At 32.6% G+C, this 19,562-nt stretch overlaps 2 protein-coding genes across 2 annotated transcripts; both read left to right on the top strand.

Annotated features, from left to right (window-relative positions):
* The first annotated feature begins 99 nt into the window (after positions 1-99).
* On the top strand, positions 100-8,543 carry LOC131150875 (galactokinase). The gene is made up of 13 exons (XM_058101922.1): positions 100-933; positions 1,159-1,343; positions 2,486-2,532; positions 2,966-3,060; positions 3,205-3,287; positions 3,464-3,532; positions 4,803-4,988; positions 5,966-6,100; positions 6,293-6,427; positions 7,029-7,099; positions 7,516-7,593; positions 7,797-7,938; positions 8,298-8,543. Exons 1-13 carry the CDS (start codon positions 771-773, stop codon positions 8,406-8,408), a joined length of 1,500 nt encoding a protein of 499 aa, XP_057957905.1. The 5' UTR covers positions 100-770; the 3' UTR covers positions 8,409-8,543.
* A 4,843-nt stretch (positions 8,544-13,386) lies between these two features.
* Positions 13,387-16,592, top strand: LOC131150421 (uncharacterized). Its single transcript, XM_058101124.1, has 3 exons — positions 13,387-13,609; positions 14,035-14,868; positions 16,423-16,592. Exons 2-3 carry the CDS (start codon positions 14,334-14,336, stop codon positions 16,590-16,592), a joined length of 705 nt encoding a protein of 234 aa, XP_057957107.1. The 5' UTR covers positions 13,387-13,609; positions 14,035-14,333.
* The last annotated feature ends 2,970 nt before the right edge of the window (positions 16,593-19,562 follow it).

Raw genomic sequence — 19,562 nt, 5'->3', positions numbered from 1 at the left:
TATACGATCACAAATAAATAGTAAAAAAAAATAAAAATCAACCGCTTTATTATAGATTGAAAATAAAACCATGCAAGTGTGAGCTTGCCTTTTAATGAGTTTTTTTTTTTTAATTTATAAATTGGTATCTTAAATTGCATACACTATTATAATAAATATGTTCTTTATTTATCAATTATAAAAAAAAATATTTCAAATGATTTTTATAACTTTATTTTATTCTCAATTACAAATTTTATTATTTTTATTTTCTAACAATCAAACATAAAAAATAAAATTTTTAATTATGTATATTATATATTTTCTAAGTTCTTTATGAACCATAAATCAACCACTAATCACGAATCACTCATGTTGTTTCTTTTTATCCAATTATTAATTTATTATTACTAGAAAGTAGAATCTCAAGTTCTCAACAGGTGAAATCATCGGAGGTGGTGTGAGATGAAGACGGGTCGGCGGCCGATCAATCCCACCGGGAAAATAACTCACTTCAGTATGAGCGGTTTTTCACATAATCCCCGGAGCCAATTATAGCTACTCTCTGTAATCTTGAGATTTTGTTCCGATCCGATTTCTTCTTCACCCCGGATTTTCCAGAATCAGCGGCATCGCATGTTCTTCGCTCAGCTCGTCTTATCTAATCCGAACTTCTCACTATAAATTGGATTTGATTCACAGCTCTTCTCATTTCCCGAGAACCGAACAGCTTCACAACACCGTACATAAGTCAACTTCTTCTTTGATTCTTGTTCAATTCTCCTCAATCAATGGCGAAACACGAAGAGCTCCCAATTCCCGAACTCTCGTCGCTCGAGCCCGTCTATGGCGACGGATCTCTCCTCGAAGAAGCGCAGCTTCGGTTCGACAGATTGAAATCCAAGTTCGTCCAAGTCTTCAGCCACCCTCCCGACCTCTTCGCTCGATCTCCAGGTCTCTCTCTCTCTCTCTCTCTCTCTCTCTCTCTCTCTCTCTCCATTTAAGTGTGTGCGTCAGTGTGTAAATAAGCTTATCTATCACACGCGCACACAGACACACACCGATATATGTATGTATGTTTGTATGTATGTATATATGTATGTATGTATGTATATGTATCTGTACATGTTTTGTTTTGACGGAGATTTGAAGATGATGAACTTTTCTGTTGTGGCGCAGGGCGGGTGAACTTGATTGGAGAGCACATTGATTATGAGGGGTACTCGGTGTTGCCGATGGCGATACGGCAGGACACGATTATGGCTATTCGAAAGCACGACGCAGGCGAGGCTCAAAAGCTTCTCAGAATTGCGAATGTTAATGATAAGTATACAATGTGTACTTACCCTGCTAATCCTAACAAGGTATACATTTTCTTTTTCAAGAGGTAGATACATGCGGTTGATTTATTCGAACTTTTCTCTAGTTTGTTTGTTGTGCGATGATGTATTTTTCAAGCTTATGTTAAGTATGTGACATCGCATCCATCCTTCAATTCTTGAACTTTAATTTCCATGCCTTGTTAATTTTTTATTTTTTATTTTTCAAATGTAGGCCATTTTTATTTATTTAATTTTTCTCAATTCTCAACACTAGTGATTCCATACAAAGCTTCAGGCCATTCATTTAGATGGAAAGTAGTTCCAATTTCCTGGAATTTTTTTAAAGCTAAGTGCATTTTGATGGTCGAACCTCTGTAAATTTAGTCCTATTTTAGTTGTGGCATGCAAAACTATTCACACCCGAAAATTGTTAGCTCAAATTTATTTTTATCAAGAAAAAATTGGAACTATGAAGATATTCTAGCAATTATATGATTGCTTATTTGCCAATAACTGATTGAGTATAATATGGGCAACCGCATCGCCCCACCCTCCAAATATTTTCCTGCATCGGTGAAGTCAGCATTCCACTCTTGATTTTTTTTTTCCAGGGTAATCTTTTTCTTGGAAAATGGATATTTTCCTGCTGTGTTCAAATAAAAGTAATTTTTGTTTTGCACATGCTTCAATCTTGCCAGAGTTGTGACTACTGCTCTTTTTTCTGTAAAATCCATGTCAAATGATTTGAAAATATTTTGGACAGAAAAAAATTTAAGTGTTCATACAAGTGCATGTGTACATGCACACAAATGTCCACATGCGCTCTCATAGTTTAGAAGCTGTGGTTTTCAATATGATGCAAGTTTACAAAACTATACTATAAATTGGATGAGCAGACCTGCATGCTGTAGTTTGGATCTGTTCATTCTCTATATTTTAGCATGACATTGGTTATGCTTCGATTTCAAAACTCTAGTGATGGTTTCAAACCTAATCTCACTAGATGTCTTTCTCCTCTTAACTGAGAAAGTTCTTTTTTGTGGCACCAGAATTTGAACACGTGCTAATACATTATGCTCCAACCCTGATCTGATTGCTTTGTGCACTGTCAATTCGTTTTCATTAATGGCTACATTGCTGTTTATGAAAGAACGTCTCATTAACTTTGTTGTTCATTTTTGCAGGACGTTGATTTGAAGAATCACAAATGGGGCCATTATTTTATTTGCGCGTGAGACATACATCCTGACTTATGGTTGATGTGCTTTGCAGTTCTTATAATGTTGACTACAAATTTTTTTTTTTTAAAAATATATGCATTTATGGTAATTTAAAGTTCTTTATTAATATATGGCATCAAGCTCTACACTTGTTCCTTCAACAACCTTGAAAAAAAATTCTACCCTGTCATCACACATGTTTAATATTTTATCCTACATTTATTATCTAATTGTTTTTACTATTTGAAATTGGCAAAAACTTAAATCCTTGTATGTGGTTTGATGTTCACACTCATTGTTTACATGTTTGTGTTCTTGACTAATTTTCTCTATTCATCTCCCCCTAAACTCTATTTAGCTATTAGCTTCTCCTGAATTTAGCTAATTATTGGGAAAGCCTACTGACTGCTTCACTTGGTAAAATTGATGTTCTGTGTTTTGCAGGTACAAAGGTTTTTATGAATATGCTAAATCAAAAGGAGTGGATGTCGGTGAACCTGTTGGACTTGATGTGGTTGTTGATGGAACCGTTCCTACAGGTGTACTTTCCTTTCATTCTTACACACACTGCGATGTAAATGCTGTTCTGGAGGGAGTTCATCAGTTGATACTTTGAACTATTAGATATGTAGTAGTTTTCTTGTAGATTATATTTGAATCTGATCCCTGTATTTTCCTCATAGGGTCCGGACTATCGAGCTCTGCAGCTTTTGTCTGTTCTGCTACAATTGCTATAATGGCTGTCTTTAATGTGAACTTTCCAAAGGTATTCTGAAATATTTCATTTATTTTATTATTTTGTTAATGGAAACATCTATATTAGTCCCAAGTGATTTTTCATAAAGTATATAGTCTTCTTAAAGTCTCTTGCAATGGCAACATTTCTAACTTCAACTTTTTTAGTTAAAATTTCTAACTTCAACTTTTTTTTTTTGTCCTCAGAAAGAAATTGCCCAACTTACATGTGAATGTGAACGACACATTGGAACACAGTCTGGTGGAATGGACCAGGTTATACTTATCTTGTTTTGTAATTTACGCTTAATTTCTTGTGTTTGATATTAATGAAGGATATTGTGTGAACATGCCAAAATCCCCCTTCAAAGCATAGCCTCTTCAATGTTCTAGCTATGTTCTAGCTTCTGTCATGGATATTGGATAACACTTTATGTGGTTTGTGTTGCCTTCTATTAGTTTTGAACTTCCCATTGTGAATATATCCTTGTTTCATGGACGGTTGATGTTTATTTGGATCAAAACAAATATATGTTGTTAGTTTTGTCCTTTCTTCTAGAACTTTTCTGGTTCTGGTTGTGGTGTCTAGTGCTCTATATTGTTTAGGCCAGCACAATCATTTATAGAAATTGTGCTTATTCCACCTCACTGTCACAGTTGCAGTGGTGCAGAGTCCACAGACGCTTCACCTAGTTATGCATTTGGTATGCATGCCTACTACACTGATTTCTGTGGAAAAGGCAAACAAATTTTCTTGTCTAGCTATTTATTTTCAAGTGCTCATTTGCATGTTTTCTTTAGATGCATATGAGAGCAGCTACACAGCATAGTATATTAGCTATGACCAAAATCTAAATTTGCTTTTGGCTACTTTTATATTCTAAACTTTCCATTTTGGAAATTACTCAACGTTTTTGCTTTATTTTTGAATTTGAAGTTATTTCTAAGTGGGAAATTTCCTCATTATTTGAACTTTGGATGCTTGTTCAATGCAGAAACATGATAGCAGAAAAATAGCTTGTGTTGCAAAGTTGCACGTTCTCTCATGAATTAAGTCATGATTATTATGGAATTGCCCCCTGTTAGAATTGCTGGCTTTTATTTCACTCAGATGGTATTGACAATTTTCAACATCAGCAATAGAAATGTTTTCACTAAATGAAGGGTGATTTTTGCAGTGTTTTTCTATTTATACATTCTTAATTATAGAATTATTCAACAATTTCAGCTGCAGCTGAATTCCATTACAAATTTTAGCTCACAGTTTACTGTCTATTGATTGTGACCTGAGGATTTGATGTGGAGAACGTGGAAGTAACAATGTCTGAGGCATTTAACTTTTTTTAGTGGTCAACAATATTACAGTTTCTATGGAAGAAGATAATATGGATGAGATCTGATCATTTAGAGGATGAACTGCCCTTTTAGCATTTCTAATAATGACTAACAACTCATAATTAGTTTGTCGTGCCCATTAAATGGCAAGTGACAAAATTTGTTGGTAAATGACCATAACTTACCAGCCTATTGCTGATTCACTTGACAGGCAATCTCAGTTATGGCCCAATCTGGGTTCGCAGAGCTGATTGATTTCAACCCTATTCGTGCAACTGATGTGCAACTTCCAGCTGGTGGCTCTTTTGTAATAGCCCATTCATTGGCAGAATCCCAGAAAGCAGTAACTGCTGCTACAAATTACAATAACCGTGTCGTTGAATGCCGGCTAGCTGCTGTAAGTGTTACCTTCCCTAAGCACAAAAATATGTCTTGCTTATGTGGTCTAATAAAATTTTGATACACACAAAGCAACATCTCAAGCATATGTTCCCGGGACTCCGCATATGTGGGAGCTTTGTGCACTGGGCTGCCCTTTTTATACACTCATGCACATGCACACATTCATCCCAGACATTAATAGTACATACAAATTACATTTCAGTGTACTTATTCTCCTGCTAGAGACTCCCTGGTGTCTTCTATCAAGCCAAGAGTGAAAATACCTCCTCATCTCTCTCTCTAAAATTATGTAAAGATGGTAGTTTAGGATCCATATAATAGGTAGATTAGTATTCCTGGAAGATACTAAGGCCATCTGAAGAACCATTAATAAAGCGTTTACAGCTTTTGTTCTTATTTTTTTAAGCTCTTGCTCTTGTTGTCCATTCATCCCTTCTAATTGGTAAATGTTTATACAGCATGCTGTTTATATGTGATAACATATCATGTTACTTTAGGTCTTTCATTTTGGATTTCATCTCATCAGGATTGTTGAAAATTCTCAAAACATTGCGGTCTTTTATTTCTATTTTCTAATGCACTTTAATATGTAGAAATGTGAGTGGTGCACATGTACTTTAAAAGATGGGAAATTATTTATGCTTATTTGACCTCAGTCAAGTTTGGTTTTTTTAGAGGAGTGTCAATGGAATGAACAGGGGATTTGTAATTGTTGGAGGGCAGATTATGATGTTTTTGCCTCCTGAAAATTGAATTGCTTACAAATATTTGAGCACTTCCTAAACTGCTTGGAAGAAGTTTCAAGAGAAAAAAGAGCATTTTAACCCACTATTTAAACTGCTTGAAAAAAGAGATGAACCCTCTTTTTATCTCTCAAGAGTAAATAGTAGACTTGCAAGTGCTTGGAGCGGTCTATTGTTAGCTCTAGAAGTCATCTTCTATTCATAATGTTGCTCTGCAAATCTTCTGCAGATTGTCCTCAGTATAAAGCTCGGAATGAAGCCTCAAGAGGCAATATCCGCTGTAAAAACTCTCTCTGACGTTGAGGGGCTCTGTGTATCATTTGCTGGCGCCCATGGCTCTTCTGATCCTGTCCTGGCTGTCAAGGTATTTTTTCTTTCAATGCTCTACTATGATATTCTTGCAGATATCCTTTTTGTTCCTCTCTCTCCTACCCAAAAAATAAACAACAACATTATATATATATATATATATATAGGGAAACAAAACGAATCTGAAAAAGCCTTGTCATGTCATGACTGTCCAAATCAGATTGTTAACACTACTTCTTTGCTCCAGGAGTATTTGAAAGAGGAACCATATACTGCTGAAGATATTGAGAAGATAATTGAGGAGAATCTTCTTTCAGTTTTCAGCAATTCTCCAACTTCTCTGGATGTGCTAAAAGCTGCCAAACACTTTAAGTTATTTCAGGTGATTCCTTAATTTAGGCACTGGTTCGAAAGTATTATTTTAGTGTATGATTGTGAATTTAATTGTGACTGAATTAAGAAAGGCGATTGGTTATGATTATTATGTCCATTTTAACTGCTTAAATAATGTGATATTGCCAAGCGACGACTTGCTGAGGCATTTTTTTTTTAGTACTTGACTTGAAAAAGATTGTGCTGCTTATGATTATGGGATCTGATTCTGTTCAATGTTAAATCTTTCTCTACATCCGAGATTAATATTTTCATTCTGAGGTTACTTTCTGTTTCAGTGTAAAATACTTCCTTAGGCACTGGAACTTTTAGTAATCTACAGGTGCATGTTTGTTTAACTAATTAACCATAAAAGGGTTTCCCATCTTATGAATAGCCTTGCTATTTTATACTGAATTTCTTGATAATTTACCCATAGACTAAAGTTATCAAAATTTAAATTTTCTTAAACAGTGCTGATAAGGAAGGGTAAGACTATCTAAATTAATTATTTGCTCGAACATGTATTTGAAAATTTATGGTGTTATTTGCTGCGTTCTCTCTGATACAATGTGTTGATGGTGTTGGACTAATATAAATTCATCTACCAGAGAGCCTATCATGTGTATTCTGAAGCAAAGCGTGTACATGCTTTCAAGGACACAGTATCATCAAAATCAAGGTGCGTCAATTTAGATATGTTCACTACCATTTCATGCACAGGCTATATGCATATGCGCTTGCGATGAATTTGTGTCTGTATTTCAAAATTTTCAGTTCCTAAGCTCCAGTTAATGGAGAACTTTAACAATTTAACCTGTCTTAGCCAGACATATTGGAATCTAAAGTTCTTTCCATTTGGGGAATTTCATGCACTGGCACAGTGTACGCTGCATTGGGCTTGTTGATTTGCAAAAAATAATTACCAGTTCTTTTATGGTCAAAGTATTTTTACTTTTTATTTTAATTTTTAATTCACAAATTTGCCCCAGGGAAAAAGGAACTGTTATGTTGAAGAACGCAGTGGGAATAGGCTCAAAAATAGCAACTGAAGTTCATGTTTTCTGAATTCTAATAGTAAAACAACTGTTCTTGCAGTGAGGAGGACATACTAAAGAGGCTTGGTGATCTTATGAATGAGAGCCACTACAGCTGCAGTGTTCTATATGAGTGCAGGTATTATTCCATCTCCGCAAATGAAAATCACAAATCCATTAAAAGAATGTTAACTTGTTATATCACCAAGCAGCACCTGCTGATTTCCCCTAATGTGTGTGTGTGTGTGTTTTTTTTTTGCCTTATTTTCCAACAAAAATAAAAAAAATTTTATGTGCAATACTTTAAAAATGTTGTGCCGTTTCCTTTGTTCCCCTAATTAGCTGCCCTGAGTTGGAAGAGCTCGTCAAGATTTGCCGGGATAATGGTGCTCTTGGGGCGAGGCTCACCGGAGCTGGATGGGGTGGCTGTGCTGTTGCTTTGGTTAAAGAGGGTATTGCTCCACAGTTCATCCTTAATTTGAAGGTTAGTCCTCTGTTTTTCAGAGTTAAATGCACTTTTATTCACTCAAAAATTTAAAGTTTTCTATGCAGGTCACTGCAAATTTCCCCCTAGCAGAAGCATTGTACATTCTAAATTGTTACAAATTCATTCACCATATTTTATAAATTATTGCAATTTCAGTCCCATAATTGCGCCAGATTCGTATTGAAGTACAATGATTTGGAATGCACGATGAATGATCAAATTAGAAAATTTTAAAAAGTTCTAGTCACCAAAAGCAAAAGGGCATTAACTTCTGTTTTCGTACGGTTTATGTTCTATTTTTCTGCTTCATTGTTGGAAAAATTTTGGTCTTCATCACGATTCCATGTATGTTTCAGGAGTCTTTCTTCCAACCAAGGATCGAACGGGGGGTGATCAATGAGAATGAGCTTGGCCTCTACATTTTTGCTTCCAAGCCATCAAGTGGTGCTGCCATTTTTAAGTTTTAATAGTTTCTTCATCACTTGCTTTACTCTTGCTCTCCTCGCTCTCAAAAAAGAGGCAGTGTGAGAAACTTTGGCCGGTTCGGCTTGATGTATGACTAATTAATACTTTTAATTAAGTCTCATTGGATAAATTATAAATTTGATTCTGTTCTTTACATTTTCTCCTATTTCGATTTGAGTCCAAAAAAAAAAACAGTTTCTCTGTCTTAAAAAAGTAAACAAAATGTAAATTATCAATCTATTTAATACCGTAATAAAGACGAGCTCATTTTTTAGATTTTTAAAATTTTCTAGAAATGTGTCCATCATCCTCGGATTTAATTTGAAATTATGCCAGAATTATTTATAATTTTCATTTTAAATAAATTCAATTGTTTTTAAAAAAATTTATTTAAGAAAACTCTATTTTAAAAGAGTAAGCATATTTATCTAAGGAAGTTCCCACTATATTATTGAGTTAAAAAAAAAAATTAAAAATAGAATAAATCCTTGGAATATTTTCAATATCTTTCCAAAATTTTTTTTTTAAAAAAATAAATATATATTACTAAACCAAGGTACTAACTAATTTTACGCTCATTAATTGGTAAATATGCTTGTTAGCACAAGCTTGCATGGCAACAATAAGTGTGCGTGACACACAATCAAAATGTGGGTCAAGTCACTATCAAAAAATGTGATTAGACTATTAGTAATTTTTATTGGGTCACTTACGTGCTCATATTTGTAGGTCATCTTCATCTCGTTACCTCTTTCCACCCTCGCAAACTCAAACTTAAAACCTCCAATACAAAAATTTCATACTTTAATCATCGGAATATTTATGAAACAGACTATTGTAAAGTTTGAGCAGCGTATTCCTTATCCGTTATTGGTTTTAGTATAACAATATATCTTCTACTCATCAAATAGTATTGGAGATAAGGTCGTAAATTTAGTTCTCGGTCAGCATCAACAGACCGTCATTGATGAAGATTTTGGAGGTTGGAGTTTGAATTATTTTAGTAAAAATATGATATTTTTGCGATGAAAAGTTGAATTATTTTGTCACAATCAACTGTAATGTTAGATGCATTGTTTTTCTTAAAAATTAATGCAAATGTGTGTTATGCTGTATAGATTACTTTTTTTAATCCTATTATATTTCCCTTTTGACTCATTTCTATGAAGCAAAATATAGCATTGTTATAAATGTCAAAGGTCTAGGACATTATCTTCAAATTCAGGGAATGACTATTCACTTTGTATGTATAGATTAAAATAGGGGTTAAATAATATTGCATAGATTAGGGTTCAAAACTTATATATATATAGGAGCAATTGGATTTGAACCTTGAGAAGGATGACAAGGCTGAGAAGGGGTGGAAGATGGGAGATTGACTACCTACCATGTCTAATCGAGGAAGAGCAAACCTCTAATATACTCGAAAAAATAAAAATAAAAATTATAAAAGGGATATAATAGGAATTAGATAATATCTCATCAGTTATAGTTTGAAACTTTCACATTAAAGTTTTAAGATTTGAACTTTGAAAGGATAAAAAGAGATATAATATGGGAGATTAATTTAGTCGAGATTATAATAAGGGTATAACACGAGTTAGATAACATCTCATCAATTATAATTCAAAACTTTCATAACCTAAACCTTACGAGTGACGAGAAGGGAAACGAGATGAGAGAATCTCTCTCCCTCTCTCTCTCTTTCTACTAAACAATTTTTGGTCTATTGATATTATTTGTCGAACAATTTCTGATCTATTGATATTAGATCTTATTTGACTTGTCTCTTACAATTCTTGGTCTATTAATATACGTGACCTAAGTTTGAAACTAGTCGATAACCTTATTTGTCTTTGTTTCCTAAACCTAAGTTGAAAAAGTTTTGGTCAATTTGATATTATTGTTTGCAATTTGATTTTATTTTTGAAGCCAATAACCAACCAATATTTTACTATGCTATTTTAAATCAGCTTTACTCATTCATAATTAATTCATACTAATTTTTCCTATAGAAGATCAATTGTTTTAAATATTTTGACACACGATATCTAATATTAACATATTGTATCAATAGTAGCATCCCTAAGATTTATAAGCATGCTTCTTATTAGGGATACAATTAAGTACCTTCATCATAGAAAAACATATATAAAGTTTAAGAAACATTTTCTATTTATAAAACTATTATTAACAAAGAAATCATCTCAAAATTTATCATAGTAGTTAAGCTTATGATTGAGACAAAGTCAAAACTACAACACAAGATACAAAACATAAGAACAATATTAGTACTCATTTGAGTTTCGAATTTTTATTTTTATTTTTGGCTATAAAAAACATAAACCCAAACTTGGATCATTGACTTAATTATCAGTCTAGGTTTTATTTTTTCAATTTTGGATGGGTAAGGTTTTTTTTTTTTTTTTTCAAAAGATTTTTCACACAATATGATGCCCCAATTAGATCATAGTAAAGCAAATAGCATTGTTAAAATTAAGAGACAAATTGCTTTTTATCATTGAAACAAAAAAATTAAGAGAATAAAAGAAGATGAATGATGCCCTAATGAAGTGAGCGACCATCGAAAAAACCTTGGTCAATATATTTATATAATGCGTATATATTTATTTTTTTATCTCACATTTGTTGATTATTCTAAAGAAGCTTTTCATTATAAAAAAAAATTTGTGTAATATTAAAACATAGAAGCTTGTGGCTAGATCGAGGTTAATTAGCATTTTTCATAGTCATAACAGAATGACTCATATTCTCTTAATAAAAATAAAGAAATTTTGATTTCCAAGAGTATCCTCCAATAATAAAATAAGAATGTCTTTGATTTTTTGAATGATAACTTATACTTATTCAATGGTAACTTAATAAATATTTTTAATAAGGTAATTAATCATGCGTTTGAACACTTCTACTTTTAAATTTTCCCATATAAGGTATGTGAATTTGCAATGAGGATAATTGTACTGACACAACACAACTTCTTGTGAAAAAAGTTGCACGTACCTTTAAAATTATTTTTCATTTAAGATTTCTTTTAAATCAAGGATTTGTTTGTAAAAGGAAAATAAAAAAGAAATTATCTTTTCATTCTGAATTAGATTTGAATTTCCGTGAATTTTAACAAACCAAAATACCAATTATATTGAGTTTCATCCAAATTCACAAAAATCTAATTCCAGCCACAAATTCATACTCCCAAACACAACCTTAAGAATTAATATAATAAATTAATTTGTATTTTCGTGTAAAGAATATTTAGTGTTTTATTCAATCACATACACAAAAAATAGGGGTTTTTTTTTTTAATAAGTAGTGTAGATAAGAATTTAATTAAATTCTTACAATAGATAAAAATAAAAATAAAGATAACTAATTTTTATAAAAAATTAAATGAATGCATGTTGCCCTAAAGATGACAGCTTTAGGTTTTCCATACTGGAAAGCATTGTTTGGCTAAATACCTTCCTATAATGATTTTTATAGTAATCTTATACTCTAAAACGTGATGTTATTTTAAGAATATTATCTAAATATCCCTAGTGATAATAACATTACATATAATATTGTTAGAATAAATAAATAAATTTATAATAAATAGAGAAAATTTCAACCTAATTCGATAAATATGCGTCACACCTGATTGTATGTGAATAATATTGTATAAAATAATTTGATAATTTTTTTAAAAAAATTATATATATTTTTAAAATGAGTTAACAGAAAAAGAACTCATGTAATCGACTCCACCTAACGGGACTTAAGGTTTGTTATTATTATGTTACTTTAAAATGAGCTAATAATTTATCATAAAAATGAGCTAATAATTATTAGCTTATATCGATATGAGATATTGTTATAATACCATAAAAATATAGGAACATAAAAATTTTTTAAAACTATAATATATAATATGACACAAAAGCACTATACATAATCTTATAAATAAAAAAAATAATAAGTAGACTTTTCATTATTTTATTTTATAAAAATCTCAAAATTTGACTTCTTTCCATAATAATATTAATGACTATATTACAAATTTTAACTTGTGATTTAATCCCTAAAATCTTAATTTTTTTTATTTAATAACCGATTAATGATATTTTAAAAATCATAAATCAATGTAAAATTTATTATTTCAAGGGTACTTCTAGGTTAATAGTTCCATTTTAAAAATTTATCTTTTAGAAATTATATTATTGTTCATTTAAATTATGTTTCATAATAAGAAGACGATATATGAATTACCTATTTTATTTTGAGATGTATATTTTATTTAATATTTTTAATGAAATGAATTTTTTAGTTCCAAATCTTGACTTATTCTAAATATAATTTTTAAATGGACATTTATCTAATTTTATAGAATTTATTTTTTAAAAATACTTGTCTTACTTCTAAAAAATATTAGTTTTTTTTTACAAAATCATTTACTTATATGAAATTTACATTATCCATAATTTTATATAAAATATAGATTAAGAAAAATGATTAGAAAAAAATTTAAAAATATACAAAATAAATAAACAAAAAATTAATTTTGCACATCATGAATATTTGATTTTCTTAATTTTAATTTTATTAGAATAATTTTTCATTTTTAAAAGTATTTGAAATAAGAAAAAACTACAATAAAAAATAAAATTTGTTCTTTTTTTTTTCAAACTAAATCCATGATTCGAATGGGTTGTAAAAAATTGTGTTTTATAGAGTGAATTTTAAGTTTTGAATTTATTTTTCTATGAAATTTGATGAAATATATATAAGTTCATATTATATTTTACTTCAATTTATAAAAATATAAATCAAAGTTTCAATTTTAAGCTCTTCTAAAGATTTAAAAAAAAATAAAATAGTTGGGGGGATATTTGCAAAATAGAAAATTTTGGGGGCATCGAAACGAGAATACAAGGAAAGCAAAGGGCGCCAGCTCAAATGCCGTGTGTCGGTGACCACGGCCTTGACTGTAAAGAATCTCTCTCTCTCTCTCTCTCTCTCTCTCTCCCCTGCACTCTTCGCCTTTTGAATTTATTAATGCAGAGAGTTGTTGAAATCCACAGCTTCCCCCCAAACCCTCACCCTGACCCTCACTCTCGTGCGTTCATCCTCATCTTTATCGCGTATTCCAGAGAGATCTCCGTGAATGCTAGCATTGGATCTGCTGTCTCTTCGCTTTCTTCGGAAGGTAAATTCTTTGCTTGCTCTGTTTATCACTATTATTTCTATTTTTGGTGTTGCGGTTTTTTAAAGTTGTTTGGATTTTGATGTGTGAGGAACTTGTTGGTTGGAAATGCGCTTATCTGCTTATGATTTTGATGGGCGATGTGAGTGTCGGTAATTTTTCTTTATCTACATTTCGAGTGTGTTTGATTTTGGGTGCCTGCTGCGGTAATGCCTCTGCTGTTTTGTCAATGGTTCTATTACTCGATTTCGTGCTTGTTTTTAGAGTTCGCATTGGTGCTTAGTTTCTCAAGCTTCTTTGCCTTTTTGGTTTTTTTTTTTCTCCCGTTTCAGCTTGTTTCCTTGGTGAAATTCTTTGATAAATACTGCGTTTTAAACGTGTGGTAATCCAATTATTTTTTTATGCACTTACTGGGTTAATTCGTACAGGTTTTTGTTAATGCTTGGTTCCCTGGGAAGCTTGTGTGACAAATTGGTTTGAAAGAAGGGACAGTTGGTAGTTGGGTAAAACAAGTGAGAAACTGGGAGTACTGTTTTTGTATTTGTTTTAGTTTTTGCTTAGTTAAATTGGAAAAGAGTGAATTCATGAGTTTAGAGATCTTTATTAACGGCCTTTTCTGTCGTTTTAAAAGTATTTCATAGAGGAGCTATGGGTTGACTGAAAAGACTTGGAACCTTTTGGTGTTCTGCGGGAGATTTTGTGGCTTGGACTTCCTGGGTTTTGAGGGATGGATCTTATAGATTTGAAGGATAGAGATTTTGGCACCGATCTTGAAAGTGGTGGTGGGACAACTAGTGAAGAAGATGAAGTAAAAGACAGTTTGGGTGCGAATCAATCAAAGACATTGATTGCTAAGGTGTGCAGTGCATTTGGTGATGGATCAGTAAATGGCAGAGATGGGGTAAGTTCTTGTTGTGATGTCTTGACTTTCAGTGGCGTTTCTGTGGAGAATGTGAATGTGTTGACAGACAAGAAGTTGGAAGAACAAGAGACTAAAGTCCTTGTGGAGAAGGAAACAGTGAAGGAGAAGCGTAAAAAGTCAAGTGCTAAAAAGCCTCCCCGACCCCCCAGAGGTCCGTCCTTGGATGCTGCAGACCAGAAGCTAATCCGAGAGATCAATGAACTTGCCATGTTGAAACGTGCAAGAGTTGAGCGAATGAAGGCATTGAAGAGGATGAAAGCTGCTAAGGCATCATCATCCAGCAGCAACTTATCTGCCATGCTCTTCACAGTATTCTTCTGTCTTGTTATATTCTTTCAAGGTAATAATACTTAACATGAATTTGATACTATTTACCTTGTTCCATGTGTTAAAGGATAGCCAATCATCTCTTGCATAAATTGGTCAGTGCACGGGTAGAACTGACTTGTGTGTCTAAAAGCATTCTGGCTCTTGATTTCCAATATGGATGATACGTAACTAAGTTTCTTTGAGCCAGCTGTTGGCAGATTTTTAATCTTTCATTTACTTTTGTGAAGTATATGGAGATAATTTTTTCTTTCTTTTCTTCTGGCAGTTAAGGTTTAAGTAATCTTTACCATTATGTAATAGAAGAATTGAACCCTTTTTTGGCATTAATTCTTTTGAAAATATCAACTGCATTGTTTAGGAAAATATATGGTCTGTAAACCGGTAACTGCTAACTCATCTATTGCTGCCTTAGATGAAACGCACCATGCATCAGGCTCTCTGAATCAATTTCTGTGAAGAAAACCACTAAATAACTGTAAGTGATAGAAATGTTGTGCGGTGATGCACACAGTCAGAGACTCAGAGCTGTATCACACTACTGCCTCCCTGGGTTTATTTTCTTGATGGCAAAAGCAATATATTGAGTCTCTCTGGGTTGTTTATTGGCTACAACTATTCCCATAATAAGATGTTGTGGGTGCACAATGTCAATAGTATGGACAATGTATTTTCATGGATTCTTTTGTATTACTTTATTTGACAATGTTGACTTTTTGTTCTTTTTGTTCACGACAAGCCTTAGTTTTGGGGCTATGTTTGAATTATGTGAAGGGTATCCTTAAATCATTTGCCCATTTATTTTTTGTGTTCATATTTGTTTAGCTCATTTACATTATCCTTTTACAATGATGACCAGTTTTTAATTTTTTCATTTTAAATCCTTTTTTATTTATTGTTCCTTTAATTTTCCTATATCTATTTGTTATTTAGTTTTCAATTTTTTTAATTTAAAACAAATAGCTAATCATTTCTTTTCCTGATGTTCTGTTTGAGTGTTGAATTGCTGGGAAGTAGTGAAGTTGTTATCTCTGTCACATGGGTAGTTGCATTTGATTGTCAAGTACATTATTTTTCTTCCCCTTACTCATCAGTCATTGATGATGTTGATCTATTTATTCTCATACATTCTCCTTTGATTTACAGTGAAGACTTAGGAATTTCCTCTGGAAGTCCAAATTAGATTCTTGTATTGTTAAGCCATGCAAGGTGCTTTGAAAGCCACCAGCTTTGACTGAAATGTTGTTTAATCTATTTGGATGGGAACAGCTAATGGAGGCTGACATCCTTATGTAAGCTGTTTGGTACTCCTGTAAAGCACAAAGCAGGAACTCTCCTGATATAGCCAACTCTTGGTTCTTGCATTCAAGGGTTATTTTCATTCTTTGTTTGCATTTTGAGATGATTTATCCCTCTGTAGTTTGAAAAATTGTGAAGGTAAAAGGATTATTTGGCCTAGTAGTAAGAACAAGTACTGGAAATCTTGACCCAATGGATAGTGTTATGAAGGATTGAGTTGTTTGGGAGTGGCTTTACATTCTCATTCTCACCTTTGTTGCCCTTTCAGGAATGTTGTCGAGGAGTTCGCCTGGCTTCCATGGTTCTCCTGAACCAGCTGCAGGAACACCGGGTAATTTTATTTCAGTTCAGTACTACAGGAATTCATCTGCAAAGCACACCAATGCCCCTGATTCTGGTTCTCTAGTGCCATGGGCTAACTTAATAAATACTGTTTAATAAGGTAATTATCATGCGTTTGAACACTTCTACTTTTAAATTTTTCCCATATAAGGATATTGTGATTGCAATGAGATATTGTACTGAACAACACAACTTCTTGAAAAAAGTTTGCACTTACCTTTAAATTTTTTTCATTTAAGATTTCTTTAAATCAAGGATTGTTTTAAAAGGTGAAAGATAAAAGAAATTTCTTTTCATTTCCTGATTTAGTTTGAATTCTCAGGAACACAATTTTAACTAACCAAAATAACCAATTATATATGAATTTCATCGCAAATTCACAAAATCTAATTCCAGCCACAAATTGCAATACTGCCCAAATCACAACCTAAAATTAATATAATTATCAGTAATTTGTATTTGCGGTAGAATATCTAGTGTTTTATTCAATCACATACACAAAAGAGGGTTTTTTTTGTTTAATATAGGTAGTCGATAAGAATTTAATATAATTCTTACAATAGATAAAATAAAAATAAAATAACTCATTTTTATAAAAAATTAAATGAATGCATGTGGCCTAAAGATGACAGCTTGAGTGTTACCATACATGGAAAATGACATTGATTTGGCTAAATACCTTCCTATAATGATTTTTATAGTAGTGCTATACTCTAAAACGTGATGTTTATTTTTAAGAATATTTTCGAAATATCCTATGATAATAACGTTACATAATACTATATTGTTAGAATAAATAAATACTAGTGTATAATATACCAATAGAAAACTCTCAACCTAAATTTCGATCATATGCGTCACACCTGATTGGTATGTGATATTTACTGTATAAAATAATTTTGATAATTGTTTTTTAAAAAATTATATATTGGTATTTAAACTGAGTTAACATGAAAAGAACTCATGATAATCGTCCATCCCCCTAACGTGAACTTTAAAGGTTTAGTTCATTACTATGTTTACTTTAAAATGAACTACTAATATATGATAAAAAGGGAGCTGAAGAATTATAGCTTATATATCGATTGATATATTGTTATAATACCATAAAAATATAGGAACCATAAAATTTTTTTTAAAAACTAAATAATAATAATGGGCGCGCTAAACGTCACTATTCCATTTACACATTCCCTTATAACTAAAAAAATAATAAGTAGACTTTCATTATTTTTATTTTATAAATCTCAAAATTTGACTTCTTTTCCATAAGATATAATACTAGATTAGCAAATTGTTAACTTGTGAATTTTCCCTCAAATCTTAATTTTTTTTATTTAATAACCGATTAATGATTTTTGAAAAATCCATAAGTCACTGTAAAATTTCTTTTTTAAAAATTATTTCAGGGTACTTCTAGGTTAATAGTTCCATTTTAAAATTTCAGTCTTTTAGAAATTACTATTATTGTTCATTAAATATGTTTCTATAACGACGACGATATATGAATTACCGTATTTTATTTTTGATACGAATTGCTATTCTGCTTAAATTTAGATTTTTTTAAGAATGGATTATAAAACTTTAGTATCGCAAATCTTGACTTATTCTAAATCTAATTTTTAAATGACCTTTATCTAATTTTAAGAATATTTAATTTTTTAAAAATACATTGTCTTTACTTCGACTATAATATTGTAGTGTATTTTTTTTTACAACACATCCATTTAAACTTATATTGCAAGATTTACATTATCACATAAAATTTTAATATAAAAATCAGATTTAAGAAAAATGATTAAAATTTAAAGTTAAAACAAAATTTATAAAATAGACACAATGATAAGTAACAAAAAATTAGTATTTGCACTATACAATTTGATTATTCTACAATGTTAATTTTATTAGAATAATTTTTCATTTTTAAAAGTATTGTCAAATATAAAAATTCACATCACTAACAATATATTTATGTTCTTTTTTTATTTCAACTCAATTACCCATGATTTTCGAAGGGGTTGTAAAACATTGTTGTTTATATATCAGTTGAATTTTAACACGTATAGGTACAATTTTAAATTATTATTCTATGAAATTGGAAGTGAAAGATATATAAAATTTTCCTTATTACATATTCTTTAATAACATACAAATTTATAAAAATATAAATCAAACTGAGTTCAAGAGTTTAAGTCTCTTCTAAAGAGAAAAATTTTAATAAAATAAAGAAAGTTGTTGGGGGGAGAGTGTGGCACAAGACAGATACAATTTTTGGGGGGTCATCATAAAACATGAGAATCAAGGGACAGTCACAAAGTATAATCGGCACAGCCAATGGCCGTGGTTTCGGGGACCACGGGACACCGTATTGGACTGAAAGGAATTGCCGGCTCAGAATACTCTACATCATCTCGCGCATCGTCATAGCAGCCGCACACGACCGCCTCACATACGAGCGGCCACGTGGGAATTTATAAGGTCAGAACGGTGGGGTGTGAATCCACAGCTTCCCCCCCACCACACGCACCCGTAACCCTCACTCTTCGTGCTTGTCATTCGCAGCGGGAGCGCCTGGATTTCAATAGGGAGCATACCCTCGGAAGCGAGCTATTGGGAGCTGCGGGCCGCGTCGACGTTTGCCTTCGTAAGGACGGCTGGGCGGTCGCGGGGGGTGGTCACTATGAGGGAGCTATTGGGGGGAGTGTAGTAGGGCGGGGGGGGTGAAAAGTGGGTGGATGATGGTGATGTCAATGGGGAGGTAACGAGTGGATGGTTGGAAAGCGCGAGCGGGCTGGGGGTTGAGTATTGGGCTGGTGGATTGGTAACGGTGAATGAGAGTGTGGCGGTGTTCGGGTACATAAAAGGGTCGTACCGTGGGGGGGACAGTATGGGTCTGGGGCCGGCTGCGGGAAGGCCGCGGCGGTGGTCAATGCTAGGACGCGAGGCGGGCTTGTTGTGGGGGAGAAATGCGTTGCCATATATGATGGGACGTGCGGAGGGTGGGCGGACAAGTCGGTGAGGTTGTGGGGGTAAAAGGTGATGAAGGGGGGCTATGGGGGGCTCCCG

Source organism: Malania oleifera, chromosome 3 (genome assembly GCF_029873635.1).
Source record: "Malania oleifera isolate guangnan ecotype guangnan chromosome 3, ASM2987363v1, whole genome shotgun sequence".
NCBI classification, from domain to species: Eukaryota; Viridiplantae; Streptophyta; class Magnoliopsida; order Santalales; family Ximeniaceae; genus Malania; species Malania oleifera.
The sequence above is the reverse complement of the archived record's forward strand: the minus strand, read 5'-3'. Positions and strand labels throughout refer to the sequence as shown.

Excerpts from the sequence above, each read along its gene's own strand:
- LOC131150875 (XM_058101922.1), top strand. The coding sequence starts at position 771 with ATGGCGAAACACGAAGAGCTCCCAATTCCCGAACTCTCGTCGCTCGAG. Across the intron at positions 3,288-3,463 it reads TTAATGTGAACTTTCCAAAG|AAAGAAATTGCCCAACTTAC; the intron begins GTATTCTGAAAT and ends TTTTGTCCTCAG. Across the intron at positions 3,533-4,802 it reads AGTCTGGTGGAATGGACCAG|GCAATCTCAGTTATGGCCCA; the intron begins GTTATACTTATC and ends TTCACTTGACAG.
- LOC131150421 (XM_058101124.1), top strand. The coding sequence starts at position 14,334 with ATGGATCTTATAGATTTGAAGGATAGAGATTTTGGCACCGATCTTGAA. Across the intron at positions 14,869-16,422 it reads TCTTGTTATATTCTTTCAAG|GAATGTTGTCGAGGAGTTCG; the intron begins GTAATAATACTT and ends TTGCCCTTTCAG.